General features: G+C 48.4%; 1 protein-coding gene across 7 annotated transcripts in view; it reads right to left on the minus strand.

Annotated features, from left to right (window-relative positions):
• CENPI (centromere protein I) overlaps nt 1–16,047 on the minus strand; it is a 708,963-nt gene that overhangs the window by 202,250 nt on the left and 490,666 nt on the right. For all 7 annotated transcript variants that reach the window (XM_085607721.1, XM_085607722.1, XM_085607716.1 and 4 more), the window contains one exon: nt 14,808–14,856. In XM_085607721.1, the coding sequence (XP_085463847.1) occupies nt 14,808–14,856 (49 nt within the window). The remainder of the gene's footprint in view (nt 1–14,807; nt 14,857–16,047) is intronic.

Consider the following 16,047-nt stretch of genomic DNA (forward strand, 5'->3'; position numbering starts at 1 on the left):
AGGCGTATACAGTTTTAGTTGAGTGACGCTTGGCTGCCAGAAGCACATTACAGACTTCAGGAGTCAAGTTGAAAGTAATCAACTGTCGCCGCTAAATCTCCATGCAAGGAGGTGGAGGCTGGACAGGTTTGGGTGGAGAACCGCCCCTTGCTGCTGCGACAGCAGATCCTTCCGAAGAGGCAGTCTGATCGGGGGATCCACGCTCATACTGAGTAGCTCGGGATACCAAACTCTTTGAGCCCAGTCCAGCGCCACAAGAATGACGTGAGCCCGGTCATGTTTGATCTTCTTCAGCACTCTGGGTAGAAGTGGTATAGGCGGAAAGGAGTACAACAGACTGCAACTCCACTCGCGACAAAGCGTCTCCGAGCGAGTGCCGCCTTGGAAACTCCAACACGCAGAACTGCTGACATTGCGCGTTCTCTTCGGTGGCAAATCGATCTAACCAAGTTTTTCCTCACTTGTGAAAGAGACCTTGCACCACCTCAGAGTTAAGACGCCATTCGTGATCCAGCATGCACCGGCGACTGAGTTCGTCCGCCCTGTTATGTTATCGGTCATTTGTAAAGTGCACGGATACTCGGAAGTGTTCCGGCGTGATAAGCCTGTGCAGGGGTAACCAGAAGTGGAGACGTTCAAAGAACCTGTTGAACCACCAGGAGAATGCCCTGGCGTTCCAGCCATGTCCCGAGGTGCAGAGCCTCCTGACATAGGGTCCACGACCCCACCCAGCCTTGCTTGTTGCAGTACCATATGGCGGTGGTGTTGTCCGTGAACACCTGCACTACTCTCCCCTGGACAGAAGGAAGGAATGCTTTCAGTGCAAGTCGGATTGCCCTGAGCTCCAAAAAATTGATATGGAGCTTGGACTTCGCCGTAGACCAGAGGCTTCTGATCTCTGCCTCTCCCATGTGGCCGCCCCATCCCAGGACGCATCAGTCACCACTGTGTGCTCCGGGTGTGGAAGGGAGAGGGATCTGCCGCTGACCCAGCGCTGGTCCGTGAGCCACCACTGCAAGTCTTCGGCAGTACCCTCCGAGATCTGGAGGTAGTCAGACAGGTATCTCTGATGCTGCATCCACTGGAACTTCAGGTCCCACTGCAGAGCTTGCATATGCCATCTGGCATGATTGATCAGCAGGAGGCCATGAGGCCTAGCAGCCTCAGTGTCTTCCAGACCGAAACTCAGGACAAGGGCTGAAAGATCGGAATCATAGCCTGAATGTCCTGAACTCGCTGTTCGGGAGGATAAACCCGAAATTGCGCCGTGTCCAGAACCGGTCTGATGAAGAGAATCTTCTGAGAGGCAATCAGATGCGACTTTGGCACGTTGATGGAGAACCCCAGCAAATGCAAGAGGTCGGCCATAGTCTGGAGGTGGGAGACGACTGCCTGGGGCGAGCCCGCCTTCAACAGCCAGTCATCGATCTAGTGGAAGACTGAAACCCCTGATCTGCGCAGATGAGCTGCGACCACCACCATCACTTTCGTGAACACCCGAGGGGTGCTGGCAAGGCCGAAAGGGAGCACGGTGAACTGAAAGTGCTCGTGGCCTACCTTGAACCGTAGGTAACGCCGGTGGGCCGGCAGGATGGGGAAATGAAAATACGCATCCTGCAAGTGCGACGCTAACATCCAGTCTTGCGGGTCAAGGGCAGACAAGACCTTAGCAAACATTAGCATCTTTAACTTCTCCTTCCGGAGGAAGCAATTGATGTTCCGGTGGTCTAAGATCAGACGCAGGCCCTTGTCCTTCTTTGGAATCAAGAAGTAGTGGGAATAACAACCACAACTTACTTCTGGCGTCGGAACGCGCTTGATGGCCCCCTTGGCCAAGAGGGCTGCAACTTCCTGCTGAAGATGTGGTAAGTGATCCCCCAACATGCGGTGGTATTGAGGTGGCATGGCTGGAGGTGCAGAGGCGAAGGGGAGGGAGTAGCCCTTCTGGACTATTTGCAGAACCCACCTGTCCGAAGTGATGGTGCGCCAGTGGATGAGGTTATGGCGAATCCTGCCACCCACTGGCGTGTGGTGGGCCTGAAACACCGGACTAGGAAGGTTTTGAGGCACTGGTGGCAAGGGCAGTGGCGGACTGACCCACACGCTGGCCGCGTGGCTCACCGCGGCGGGCCCCCCTGTCTGCGGCTGAGCTGAGAATGTTGCTGCGCAGGCCGGCGGCTCTGAAAGGATTGCGTCTGGGCGCCTATACCCTGACCCCGAAAGGAGCGAAAATCAGACCCCAAGGGAGTGCGCGTGGTGGCAAGGCCCAAGGACTGGGCCGTAGCCCAGGAGTCCTTAAAGCGTACCAATGTGCTATCCGCTTTGTCACCAAAGAGGCGCGTTCCATCAAAGGGCATGTCCAACAGAGTGTTCTGGACATCCCCGAAGAAGCCAGTTGTCCTGAGCCAGGCGTAATGGCGGAAATTGCCCTGCCGAGGCAGTCGGCGGTGTCAAGACCACAACGGATAGTGAATTTCGCAGCATCTCTCCCCTCGGTAATGGCTTGGGAGAGCACCGCCCGGGCTTCTGCCGGACACTGAGGCAGCACCTATGCCACTGGGTCCCACACAGAATGTGAATAGCAGCCCAAAAGGCGTGCAGTATTTACCACTCGCAAACCTGAACTGCCAGAGGTGAAAATCTTTTTCCCAAACTGCTTAAGTTTTTGATTCCTTGTCCAGAGGAGGGGAAGGGAATGCGCTTGGAGAGGCAGAGGCCTGGACAACCAGACTCTCAGGCGTTGGGTGTTGTGTGAGAAAACCGGGGTCACCCGGGGCCGGGCGATGGCGTCACGCCACCCCCGTATTAACAGAATGTCTGTAAGTGCGTTGTTAAAGGGCAGTAGCGGCTCCGCCGAGGAGGTCGCCGGCTGCAGCCCCTCAGTCAGGAGATTGGTCCTGACAGGCACCGATGGGAGCTCGAGGTTAAGAGCCTCAGCCGCCCTACACAACACCACAGAAAAGGACCCAACCTCCTCCGTAGCTACAGAAGAAGGGGACAGCGTACCAGGGTGTGGCGAGAAATCCAGATCACCAGGACTCTCCACATCGCCCTCCCAGTACTCCCCTTCGTCCACCGGCTGCTTAGGAGGCTGGTAAGGACGAGGAGCCCGGGGAAAGGGCATAAATCATTTCCCCCCCTGGAATAGGAATCGGAGGATAATAGCCCAATCCAAGCTTGACGTAGTCCGGGCCCAGGGGCAACGGCGCAGTGTCCAGCGTCGGCCCTGATGCTGGAGGCGGTGCCGAGGCCGGAGCCAACGGCGCCGCAGGGTATCTGGCCATCGTAGCAATGGCCAAAAGCGGCGGCACGGGGCAGAACCACCAAACAGGTCCACGGGGCACGAAGGCGCACCGGAGGGCCCCAATGGGGCAAATAAACGACCCATGGCTGACAGGAAGCCCTGTATTTCTTCCGAAGTCGCGCCCAGTCCCGGGAAGGGCAGGTAGGCCACAGGCAACAACGGAGGCTCGATCGGAGCTGTGGGGGAGTGACCATCCGCCCCCTCCACCATGTCCCGCGACCGGTGAGGGGTAGACTTAGAGCGACGCCGCTTCCTCGACTTATTATGGCACCTAGACTTACCTGTCCCCGATTCCGACGAACGATTGTGTCAGCTCAGCGACTGGTCCCTCGACCTCCCACGGGAGCGGGACCTTGAGTGGCGCGGAACCCATTACCGGGCCTCCAACAACTTACAGGAACGCTCCTGCAAAGCCTTCGGCACCATGGCCCGACAATCGGGGCACGTCTCGGGATTATGGGCGTGCCACAAGCAGAAGAGACAAGTCATGCGGGTCCGCCACCGACTTGTTCCGACAGCAGTCCCTACAGGACTTGAACCCGGGCATCTCTACTGCACCAGAAGTCTATTTCTTGACAAAACAAGACTCAGAAACCAAGTCAAATATTAACTACGAATACCGCTTTCTCTCGGATCTGCGCTTGCTGGCGCGAAAAAAGAAAGAACTGACGTCAGTGTGCGTGGGCGCGTCTAAGTAGCACCGACAACGTCATCTCGGCGACTACGACGCCAGCGACGTACGCGGAGCTGCACGACGACACCTTCGGACGCGCAGGATTACTGCTGACAAAAGCTTTCCAGATCCAGTCTGACCCCTGGGGATATTCTAAGGTAAGGAATCTATCACAAACGTGTCACTTTCAGATTGAATGTTCTACACCAGTTTCTGTGACCAATAGTGGACTACTCAGATTAGTGACCCTCACACTCCATGTATAGTGTCTTCTGCCCCAGACTCGTGGACACTTGTTTCCCAGAGGAGACAGATTTGATTACACAACAAAAATTCAAAGGCCCTTTCTTAAACGTATCTAGGACCCACGTTCTAACATACCTCTAATGCATGTCCACTCATTGTACACACTGGTTTCTCATACCATACTCCTCTCTTCTCCATACAATGACATAAAAAGGGATGTGTGGGTGGAACACTTGAAGAAATGTGGGATGTACGCTTCCAAAAGCTAACCTTTGTAAGCCCAAACAAGGACAAAATAGCGCTCCAATACCAGATATCCCATGTTGTATGTATGTGTTGTCTTCTGATCCCACCATGTAATAAAGTAATGTACCCGGTTGCATGCATACTTTGAAAATGTTTAAAAAGTCTTCTCCTGGGGCTACATTACAATCCACATGCTGCTACTGGCCTTGACAAAAAAGCCCTCTTTCCCGCTCCTCGTCTTCACTAATTCGCTCTTCCCAAGCCATCTTGATTCTTCAAATGGTTTAATAAACAATATCCTATTTTAGGGTTCAGTTGTTATATGCAAGCTTAGCTGTTAAACATAATACCACGATATTTCTACGCATCTGGATGAAGAGACCGGGTCACTCAATCTCTCGATAGAAGTGGTTTCATCTTGAATCATACCCCGGATAACACATGTGCCGCCTCAAATAATAATAAAACAATCCAATGATCAGCCGCAATGAGAGGAGGGTCATGACTCACGAGAGACACAACCTTAAGTGAGTCATGATGTCCCTCCCTCACCAGGACGGTAGCAGTCTTCCCCAATCCTTCAGTAAGAAAAATACAGACCAAAAGGAGGTCCAATTCTACATGATTAATTAACTTCACCGTTGTGACTCACAATAAGGACATCTAAATTTAACAATGTCATTGCAAGGCCCATTAGGACCATTTCCTTCAGGATTGATTCCTTTTTATGATAGGAGCTGGATGCCCCCCTTCTACTATATGATAAATACTACAGCTTTCAGTTTGGATGAATTTTCCAGGTTGCTTCCCAGCTTCAATGGTTCCCCTGCCCTGAAGACCCGCATTTGAGTCTTTGATTGGCCCTGCATCCCCCACAGTTTGCCGGGTCAAAACGTCAAACAATTCTTACAGCCTGGATTGTCTGTTGGTAACACGAAGGGGCAATTTTGAATAATAGAGTTACCTCATTTTGAATGTGATCAAACTTATGCTGGATAACGAATGTATACGAACAGTCTGCTTGTCAAATAACTTATAAAATAGTTGTTCTTACTCTTTTTTTTCTGAAACCTTACACAAGCAACTTTTTCTAGAGCACCTTTTTTTTTTTTTAAGAAACCTTTATTACACATTAAAAAGATACAAACAAGGGCCTACAACCACAAGGGCTGGCCGCTAGAAAGCTCGGGAGCCAGCAAGGCAGCGCCATACATTCAAATGAGCCAGAAGCAGAAGCTCCCGAAAGTTCGTAAGCACATATAACAGGCCGCGGCCACAGTCCGAGGGCGATCAAAAAGTAGAGCACCTTTTTTACTTCTCTTTGTGGAGCAACCATACAAAGAAATACTTACCCTTAATCCTAATTTATATAGGTAGGGTTTATTAAGGAATATTTAGGGTAAGCTTATTCATTTTCTTATCCCTATGGTAGAATTGTCAATTTGAACCACTGTTGCGTATCCTCCCTCAACAATTGCAATAAATAGCATACAACACTCTCCAAATCAGACTGTATGGTCGATGTCATGCCCTTGTACAAATGTTTATATTAATACCCAGATCGAAAGGGGTTAAACCAACCTGTCTAGTGAGAACAAACCACCATAACTAAGCTTTGAGTACATGGCCCAAGTTATTTTCCTCCTTCATCTGATTCTAAAACAGAATCTTGGTGATAATTAAGCATCACATCCAGCTACCGAGAGCTATAACGGTTGATAAAAGCCCGAACCAGTTACAGGCAAGGAAACATAATGGGGGAGATGGCTTTAACAACTGGTATAGCTGGAGGCAGAAGAAACGTAATGCTATTAGAACATTGCACCAACTGAGGGTAAAATGTTATACAATAGGCAGGGAGAAACAAAAAAACAAGTAATGGAATGTTGGAACAGAAGACCTGTATGAGGGATTATTGGCCCTTTGCTACTTCATTATCTTCAATGACCTGTATGAGGGATTATTGGCCCTTTGCTACTTTATTATCTTCAATGGAGCGCTCAACATTATAATGTTCTATTGTAGCCTCGGCCATTAAAGGCCCGCTCCAGCGTTAAACAAAAGAATAGGGCCTTTAATGGCTGGTAGAGCCCGCTACGGACGGCTCTTAGAACATTCTGCTCCTTAGAGGGCAGAATGTACATTTTATTTTAAACAAAGGCCTAGTGGAGCCTTAGGAGGTTGAAATCCACTTGGGGTCCGTGCAGACCTTTATTCATAGAAACATCTATGAACAAACCTTGGAATGTTGATGCTTCAAGCTTCTACTAGCAGTTAGAAGCCCAAAACACTCTATTGTCTTCAATGGAGCTCTTATCATTACAGTGTCCTAATAAGCATTGTTTTCTCAACTCAGTTACACTGTAGTGTTCGAATATAACCTTAGGGCAGAGGTAGCGGGCTCTACCAGCCATTAAAGGCCAGCACCAGCATCCGACGAGGGTCTTTAACAAGGGAGAGGGCCTTTTATTGCAGGTAGAGCCCGCTATAAAGGGCTATAAGGCTATTAAATCACTCCACCCCTAGAGGGTGGAATATTCTAATTTGTAAAACAGAGTCAGAGGGGATTTCAACCCCCTCTGGCTCCAGGAGGCCTTTGTTAAACATTGGAAAGTTGATGCTCCAGGCTTCTATCGGCCATTAGAAGCCCAAAGCAGTCCATGGTTTACAATAGAGCAGTCAACATTCCAATGTTCTAATAAGGAATTTGGCCTTTGCACTTTGATAGTAAAGGCGTTTTAAGTGTTTTTATTAGTACACTTGTTCCAAATAACGTTTATTTGGCTACATTTGTTTAGACTGTGCATGATGTGTGTAGGAGAGTAGGATCTGCTTCACATGGGTACCCCCACTTTTTGCTGGGGTTTCACTGTTTTTCAACCTTAGTCTGGCTGTGGCCCTGCTAATCAGGACCACAGCCTAGCTGCTTCCTCTCTAAAATGGTTTGCATGTAGATTAGGTACATATCTAATTGGATTCTGGAAAGCCATACAAGCCCCTAGTATATGGTATACTATGTACCTAGGGCATAGGTACCTCACAGGCCTACCAGGGGCTGAAGCATGTATTATGCCACCCCTGGGAAGCACTCCAAAATGGCACCACAGGTCTGCTACTGCAGCCTGGGTAAGGGTGTATTTGCACACCTTACAGTGGTATCGGCTACCTATATCACTACCATAGCACACACATATAAAACCTATAAGTCACTCTTATTGTAGGCCTTAACAATCCTGAAGGCAGAGTGCTTAGTTTTTATGTGAGAGGGTGCCCCTGCATGAGCAGAGCCCCTCTGCAGCGTTCGGAGTACCTCCTCTGATGCTGTTTGTGGCGCAGCCTGACCATATACTCTTAAGTGCATTATAACCTCGCGCTAAATGCTAACTTTGGGATGGCTGCACGGAAACATGTCGTGTTTGGTGTCAAACGCTTTGGAAAACTACCCCCCCCCCCGCCAGTTTCGGCGGCGGGGGTAGCATTCCACCCTTCTAAAGGGAAAGACTGGTCTAACCCGGTAGGACTTTCTACAGCCCTGGCATCACAAAATGGATGCCTCTGCCACAGACACGGGACTCCTGCTGCTGACCAAAACTCTGGCAGGGGAGGCCTGGACAATAGGTTTCCTGTCGAAGGGAGGTGTGACCACCTCCCCAGACAGGCAGGTGTGTATTGGGGCTGGGCGGGAGCACTCTGGTGCTTTGAAGTCCTGCACTGGGGGCACACTTGGTGTCCCTGTGCATAGTCCAGTTCAAACCGGTTGCAGGGGCTACCAGCCCCTGCTCTGGCGCAAAACTGAACAAAGGAAATGGGTGTAACCACCCCTCTGTCCAAACCCTCCCATAGGTGGGTCCCTAGAGTATGTCCAACCACCAAACTTAGTATAAGTATGGGAACCCGGTCCTTGCGACTTTAGATTACCCTGGACGAAACTCTGCAATATATATCCTGGACCTTCGACTTTCTAGTTCGACTAGAAGACGGAAGAAATCTCCCTTTGGGTCAAGGAGTGACTCCCCTGCTTGGCAGGCACCAAAGAAACAACTGTCCGGTCTGCAATTCCGAAGCTCCCGTTGGACGCCGAAGTCTCTGCATCACCAGAGGTGGATTTCCTGACTTCCGAGGCTACCCTGAGTCCACAGCAAAGCTGAGGCCCGTGGCTATCGGGGTGACGAGGAACCGAGACCCCTGGGCACCACGTACTATTGCTGGTACATCGACTTCCTGTTCATCCTTGAAGCTCCGAGTAGCCCCAGCCATGAGCACAGACTGCACCGAAGATCTCTGGCCTCCACTCAACGAGTGACCCGTGGGCCGGGTTCCAGGGCGACCGCTCTAGAATCGTTCGCGATCGCTAGCCCGTTGGCTAGTGGGTCCCCACAAAGGCAACTCCTCTTCTGCTTGGGCTTTCCTGGTTGCTCCAGACTTTCCCTGACTTACCCTCGCTGGGTGAGTCCCTCAGACCTTGCTGGTCTGCACCGACATCCTTCTCTTTCCACGAGACTTGCCGTTGCCAAGGCTTGTTGGGTCCAATCTGGTGGCCGACACCGCAGCACTCGACAGAGTTCGTGGGACAGCTCGAATCCGGCTCGTGGACTTTGTCGACGCCTCCTGGACCTCGTGGCTGAAGAGTCAAGACACCCGTCAACTCACCTGAAGCACCCGACATCTGTGGGCATTGGTCCATCCTGCCCTCAGTCACTGGCTAGTGACCCAGACTCTGTCCCCTCTGCTTTCAGGTTCCTTCCATCCTAGATCCAGGCTTGGATTTCATCGGACACTTCTCTTCACGAATGCAGCAGTTCTTCACCAGCTTCCATTGTAATCGACGGCGCAACCCGACACCAAAAGACACCTATGCACCCGGCGTCCCTGGGTGAGGTAACTCGAGTACTCCGGTGCTCCCGTGGGTGCTAGCCCTAGAATTTCTCAAGTCCAAAAGTGTTTGGTCCTGACTCGATTCTAAGTGTCCCTAATCTTTAAATTTCCAACCGCGACATTGCCCATAGAAGCTAACGGGAACCCGTGGTTGTGTTTACACCCTGCACACAGCCCCCGTGGGTCCCCTGTGTCACTACCTTGGGTGGTTCCTTGGGGTCCCAGCGATTCTACAGGCTCTAGGCCTTGTGTCTAGTTCAGTCGTGGTTCTTATACCACTTTATTGGTATATGGTTTGTTACACCCCTAGGGCCCAAACGTGTATTTGTGCTATTACTGTTGATTGCTAACTTGTAAATTAAGTACTTCGAACTCCAGTCTCATAAAGAGCCTAGAGGGGTGTGTTTTATCCTAAATACATATATTTTAAATACATACCTGGTGTGGTTGTCCTTTCATTTGATCATTCAAGAGATTATAGACTGGTAAAACAAGCTGCTTTACATTCCTTCAAGACTTAGCCTGAAGGCTGCTCTCCATAGCTACCACTAGGATAGCTTTCAATAAAGGTTGTCTTTAACCAATTCACCATAAGGGGTTGTTTGGACTGATACAAGGTGCCCACTAGAACTAGTGGACAGCATACACCAGGCCACCTTCTCACAATGTGTATATTTGGAATATATGCAGATATGCACAACGTAATATGTTTTTTATTACAATTGTGGAGGGGTCATAACTCGTAAGGGTCAAAGCTGAAAATGACGTGCCTCCCCGCCGACAATAATAGTAATGAATAGTTTTACATTTGCACAGGTCATAGGCCATGGTATTTCTTTATGTGTACTCATTTTAACAAAATGTATTAAACCGAAACCAGGATGCTTGAGGTTAAATTTGTGCACTGTGTTAAATTATAATTAAGAGATCGCCTGACTATTAGGAGTAGTTTCCCCAGTTAACAGGTAATTGCTAAATGCAATCTGTGAGGATGTGAAAATGTTTGTGTTGTAACTTCCCCTTTTCCCCCTTATTCCCCTTCCCCCCCCCCTTCCTTGCCCTCCTTGGTATATCCCTACCTTAGAACACTGAGATGAAGCTCACCTTAGAATGTTGGAGAGTGGCTTCTGTGAGCGGGCACTGAAGGATCCGGTTAATAAAGACTCTTCTGTTAAGTTCGCCTGGGAGTTTATTCTTAACATTTTGGCGACGAGGATGGGATACGAACCCACGCGTGCAAAGCACAATGGATTAGCAATCCATTGTGCTTTGCAATTCGCAATGGTTGGCCTGAAACCATAAAAGACGTACCTGAAGCCCTCCGCAAGTTCTTGTTTGTGAGAGAGGAATTATCTATCGTAAAAGACCTTGTCTATAGGGGGAGTAGAGTCATTCCTCCAACTGACATGTATGAGCGCATTATCCAAATTGCGCATGAAAGCCACCCTGGAAGGAACATGACGAAAAGCAAAATCAGACAAGACTATTGGTTTCCCAACATGGACTCCATAGTTGAGAACCGAGTAAAGAATTGTGTGGCTTGTGGAACCTGTGACAAAACCAAGGTCATCCGGATATCCCCTCTTTTGCCCGTGTCAATCCCCAACAAGCCCTGGGACAAGTTGGGTCTGGATATAATTGGTCCTTTGAACCTACTCGGGCATTCTCAATGATTCATGTTGTTTCTGATTATCATTCCCACTGGATTGTAATGAGATTTGTTTCTTCCATTTCTACCACATCATTGATTGAATTCTTGAGAGAAGCTTTCTCGAAAGAAGGCATTCCTAGTACTATAATAACTGACAATGGTGTTCAATTCACTTCAGACGAAACGAAGCAGTTTATGACCACGCTATCCATTACACATCTCAAATCCCCGCTCTACTGTCCCAAAGCTAATGGTCTGGTGGAAAGGGCCAACAGGATGTTAAAGGACACCATTCAACTTGCTTTGGTCACTCACGAACTGGTTGAAGATGCTGTTAGGAAAATGTTGTGGTCTTATCACACGACACCTAATGCAGTCACTGGGGTTTCCCCATTTATCTCTCTTAAGGGAAGGAACCCTGGCTCTAAACTCACACCCAACTGGCTTAATGGTGGAACTCCTGTATAGGTAGACAGAAATTCTGCTTTAAGACACGTTGAGAAACACCAACTAGATTATAAGCACAGATATGACACTAAATGGGGTACATCTAACAAGAGTTGGAAAGAAGGTCAATGGGTAGTTGTCAAGAAACCCAAGGTGTCCAGAGCCAAGATCTTCGTATTTTCGAAACAATTAAGGATAAGACGTGTACACAACAATACTGTAGTGTTGGAAGACGGTAGCACTTGGGAGCATGGACAACATAGCTTGCTGTTCAACAGTTATTGGTCCCACGTCTCCCAGTGGAGAAAAATCAAAACATTCCTTCAACCACAGGTTTTGATCCTAAGGTGTCGAGGCCGCGCCGACAACCTATTTGGCAAGCTGACTATAAAATGTAACTTTATGGATACTCCCTCTTTATGCTCTGGCACAGTTTAATTCCTATGTTTCTTTTCTCTATGTATCCATATTTCTGCTCGTTTGTTGCAATTTATGAATTTTGTTGTGTACTTATTCTCTTGCTCAATCCTTATTACTGGGGTACATATTTTTCTGCTGCACCCATTTTAGTTTTGTCCTCCTTTAGCAGGGAGGTGTGTTGTAACTTCCCCTTTTCCCCCTTATTCCCCTTCTCCCCCCCCTTTCTTGCCCTCCTTGGTATATCCCTACCTTAGAACACTGAGATGAAGCTCGCCTTAGAATGTTGGAGAGTGGCTTCTGTGAGCGGGCACTGAAGGATCCGGTTAATAAAGACTCTCCTGTTAAGTTCGCCTGGGAGTTTATTCTTAACAGCTGCTCAGTCAAATGTGCTGTAATAATAAACAGAAATGTGACCTTTGCACTGTGCCACTAAATGCATGAGTGTGCGTTTAGGGATACAGTTGCTCTAAAACTCGGGTTATTGGGCCACGGTGCGTAAACACACATTATATTTAAATGAAACAGAGTATGGTGGCACTGAATCAAAATACTCAGATTTTTACAACATCAATACGGAGCATAGCATTAACTCTTAACTGCAACAATGTGGTATTAACTCTTTGCCACATGAATGCAAACTGGGCAAGAGCACGGAGAGCACATGCACCACCAGTCTGAAGGGGGAAATTCAAGGTAGTGTTCACTGCAAGAAGGCAATGCAGGAAGGTCTGGGAGCTCAGAAACTGGCAGTGTCTTATGATTTAATTTGTTTATCGTCATAACCTCCAACATGCCCCATCATCTAAATAAAGTCAAACATGGGTGTCGCATAGATTCGCCATTTCGCTCAAACAAAACAACCTTACTGACCAAGCTACACCCCTGACCTTCTCAAAAGCCCGGGTGCAGGGCTGCAAGTGAGCCCATCCACGCTCTCCCAGCAGGGTGAGATCAGTGGACTCTGCTGACATCCCAGGGCAGCCTGTCCTGGGATCAGTTCTCCTGGTATATCCCCAGTAGGAAGCTTAGATCGAGCTCTGCGCGAATGTTTACTGTCCCAAGAATAACCAAAGCAAAATCGGGTGGAAGAATGCTCTTACTGTGGAGGGAAACTATGGAACTCCTTGCCTCTTGCCTTACGCTCGCAACCCACCATACAGCAATTCAGAAAACAGTTTAAGAGCTGGCTGTTTACTCAATAGATCAATGAGCTCTGCCAGAAGGTTTTCCTCGTTATGATCCGTATAGCGCTAAGACACCTTCGGGTATTGCACCTTCTATAAACGTATTTCATTCATTCATTCGAGGAACCGTCAGGTCAGTTCCACCAGCGGGAGAACAGGGCCCGTGTGAGGAGAACCTAACTAACAGTATAGTCGGCTGGAGGCCAAGATGACTAAGTGCCAAAAGTATGGAGTGGTGCACACCGCCAAAAATTGTTATTGTGCTTACTCTTTAAACATTAATGCCAAGAACTGCTCGGTGCAAAACACCTCTGCTTTGGAGATGCCTCGGGACTCAAGTGAAAATGGCGGTCCAGTCATGTAAAGTTTACATTTGAACCCCGCATGCAATAGGTTCGTCGTTAGCAGAGGAAGACAGTGCTGGTGTAAATGGATGCAGAGTAGACTAGCCGGCTTCCCTGGACCTCCGTATTGCCCAAAGGCAATGCCTACTGCTTCCCAGCCTCTGGAAATATGTTAGACTGTTAGCAGAACAGCATTCTTCTAGGCCTTTTCCCCCTAAACTGAAATGGATGTGATATTGAAGCCTGTGACACTGCTGACTGAGGTGTCTGGTGCAAATAGTCACATATTTAAGCCCATGGTACAGGGGCAGAAGATAATGGTTGAATGACATTTCCGCGCCTTCTACAAAACCGAAGTGATACAAATGATCAACAATGTTCTGGTTGATGTGGCGGGCGCAGTAGAGGGACCAGCCGCCCATGCTTCCTTCAAACGTTCATCATGTCATTGGCAGGCCAAAAGAGGGCTTCAGTTTAGCATCAAGGATTTTCCTTGCCCAGGTGTGTTGCGGAAGGGTGACCAGTGCTTTGAAATTCCTTGTGAGATGCTAATTTAATATAAACGTCAATCTCCAATTTAGATCCTGCGGGTTTACTTCGCAGTAGATGAATTTGGTCTAGCAATTTTTTTGTAAATAATCATAAAAATCTCCAGGACTTTCTCCCAAGGACAACCTAGCACAAGTGTTGTGTAAATTCTGAAGATGGTCAAGGGAAATAAAGTGTAAGCCTATAGCAATACTGGACAGTCTTAAGAATATGACAAAGGCTACACAGTAGTGATTCAATTGTACACCTATAATCCCACTATGTTAATTGCAACAAGGTTTTTCAGCTGAATTATTGATCAACAATGGAAAACAAAACGGGTCCAGTGCTGGAGAGAAATTCTCAACCACAAGAATTTACTTTACTTTGAAAAAAGAGCAGAGGCCTAACACATCTAAGTCAAAACGCAGGTTTATTTTCAAACTCATCTAGCAGATCTATAAGCAAAGGGAAAAAAAAACATGAAAGTGAGAGAGCTCTGATGCAACCAGAGACGTAGACCCGATATGTTACGTTACAACATATGCCATTACATCACACACCGTTGCAACGCCAAACTTTGCCCTGATTCTCTGTCGGGGGAGCGCTGGAAGTTGGAATAGATTAATTTTCTATTCCAACTCCAGTGCGTGCAACAGTAGGGAAGGTGTTGGAGTTAAATCCAACACCTTCTACCCACTGCTGCACACCTTTTTCGTTGCAATGGCATGCGATGTAACTGCATGCGTTGCAACGGTTGCATTGTAAAGGCTGCATCACTTTCCCTTTACTGTTAAACAGTACAAAATCATGTTAACAGACATAGGTATCACAGTGAAACATAATTCACTATAAATGTCGCGCGCATCAGCTCTAGAATAAACTGCACCTTTTTATTCAATTCGTTTCCTTTTGCTGCCACCAAGTTTGCCCGATACCTAAAAAACATAAAAAGAATTTGTAATTATTTGGAAATTCTGGTGAGCTGCCATTTAAGTTCTCTCTGGTAAGGTGTTAAAAGAAAGGTTTAAGATTGTAAAAGGCTTTTAGTAGTACATATTGGGTTAACTTTTCAATTTATATACCTCAAAAACTGTATGCAAATATACATCCAGCAATGAAGAATACGTTGCTTACCTTCAGTCAAGCTTTTTCTGATGGATATTCTATCTAAGTGCAGATTTACCACCTTTAGAAAATCCCCAGGCGCCAGACTGCATCTGGAAACGTTTATACAGCATTGCTTCAGCGCGCTGGTAGGTGGCGTAGTTTGGCTCAGTGTTTACTTCTTTTTTTTTCTCCCAAAACCGTTATTGAACACGCAAAGTCCATACACAGCATAATGCCCACAACCATCCGTGGCCGGCAGTGTGTTACAGTATGAAAAGGAATAAAAACATCATTGTACACAGCGTGGTGCCAACAACCCAAGAGGGCCGGCCGCGTCTGGAAACAAATACAGGGCACGCTGGCTAGTGGAGTAAGGGAGCGCAGTCCCCCACAATCAGAAAGAAACAATAAATTGAAAACACTAGCAACTAACACCAGAGAGAGAGCGGCGTGGAGAATTTTAGACGGAGCGGTGGCCCAGAGAGCTCCAGCACAATCAGAACACTGCCCCAAGTGCGTGGGCACCGCAGGGGACACCTCCCCCACACGGTCGTTCTCCCCCGCCCCAACCACAAGCACACCACAGCATCCAGCGGGTTACGCTATCCTCTCCGGACTTCACCATTCCCAACAGGCTACCCGCCCACAGCCCGTGCCCCAGGGGGTCCCCAGACCCTCGCACTCCCAGTCTTGTGTATCCCGGTCGTCTAACTGTGTGGGGAGGCAGGGGGAGCTGCGTCGGACACCAAAGGGGTGCGCATCAAGTAACTCTTCAGTGGGCCCCATATGTCTCGAGGTCGGGAAGCCGTCGGAAGGAGGTCAGAGTACAGGGCTAGCTGATCCCGACAAAAAATCATTGTTTCTAGCCAGTCCTTGAACTTAGGTGCCCTCCCCCTACCCCATCTACAAGCCACCTTCCATTTAGTCAGGAGAAAACAGATTGAAGCGAATCTCCTATGTGCCACCGGGAGCAGTTCCGTATAACCCAATATGCCCATCAGCGGAGTTGGCAGCAGCGA

Source organism: Triturus cristatus, chromosome 5_2 (assembly GCF_964204655.1).
Source record: "Triturus cristatus chromosome 5_2, aTriCri1.1, whole genome shotgun sequence".
Lineage (NCBI taxonomy): Eukaryota > Metazoa > Chordata > Amphibia > Caudata > Salamandridae > Triturus > Triturus cristatus.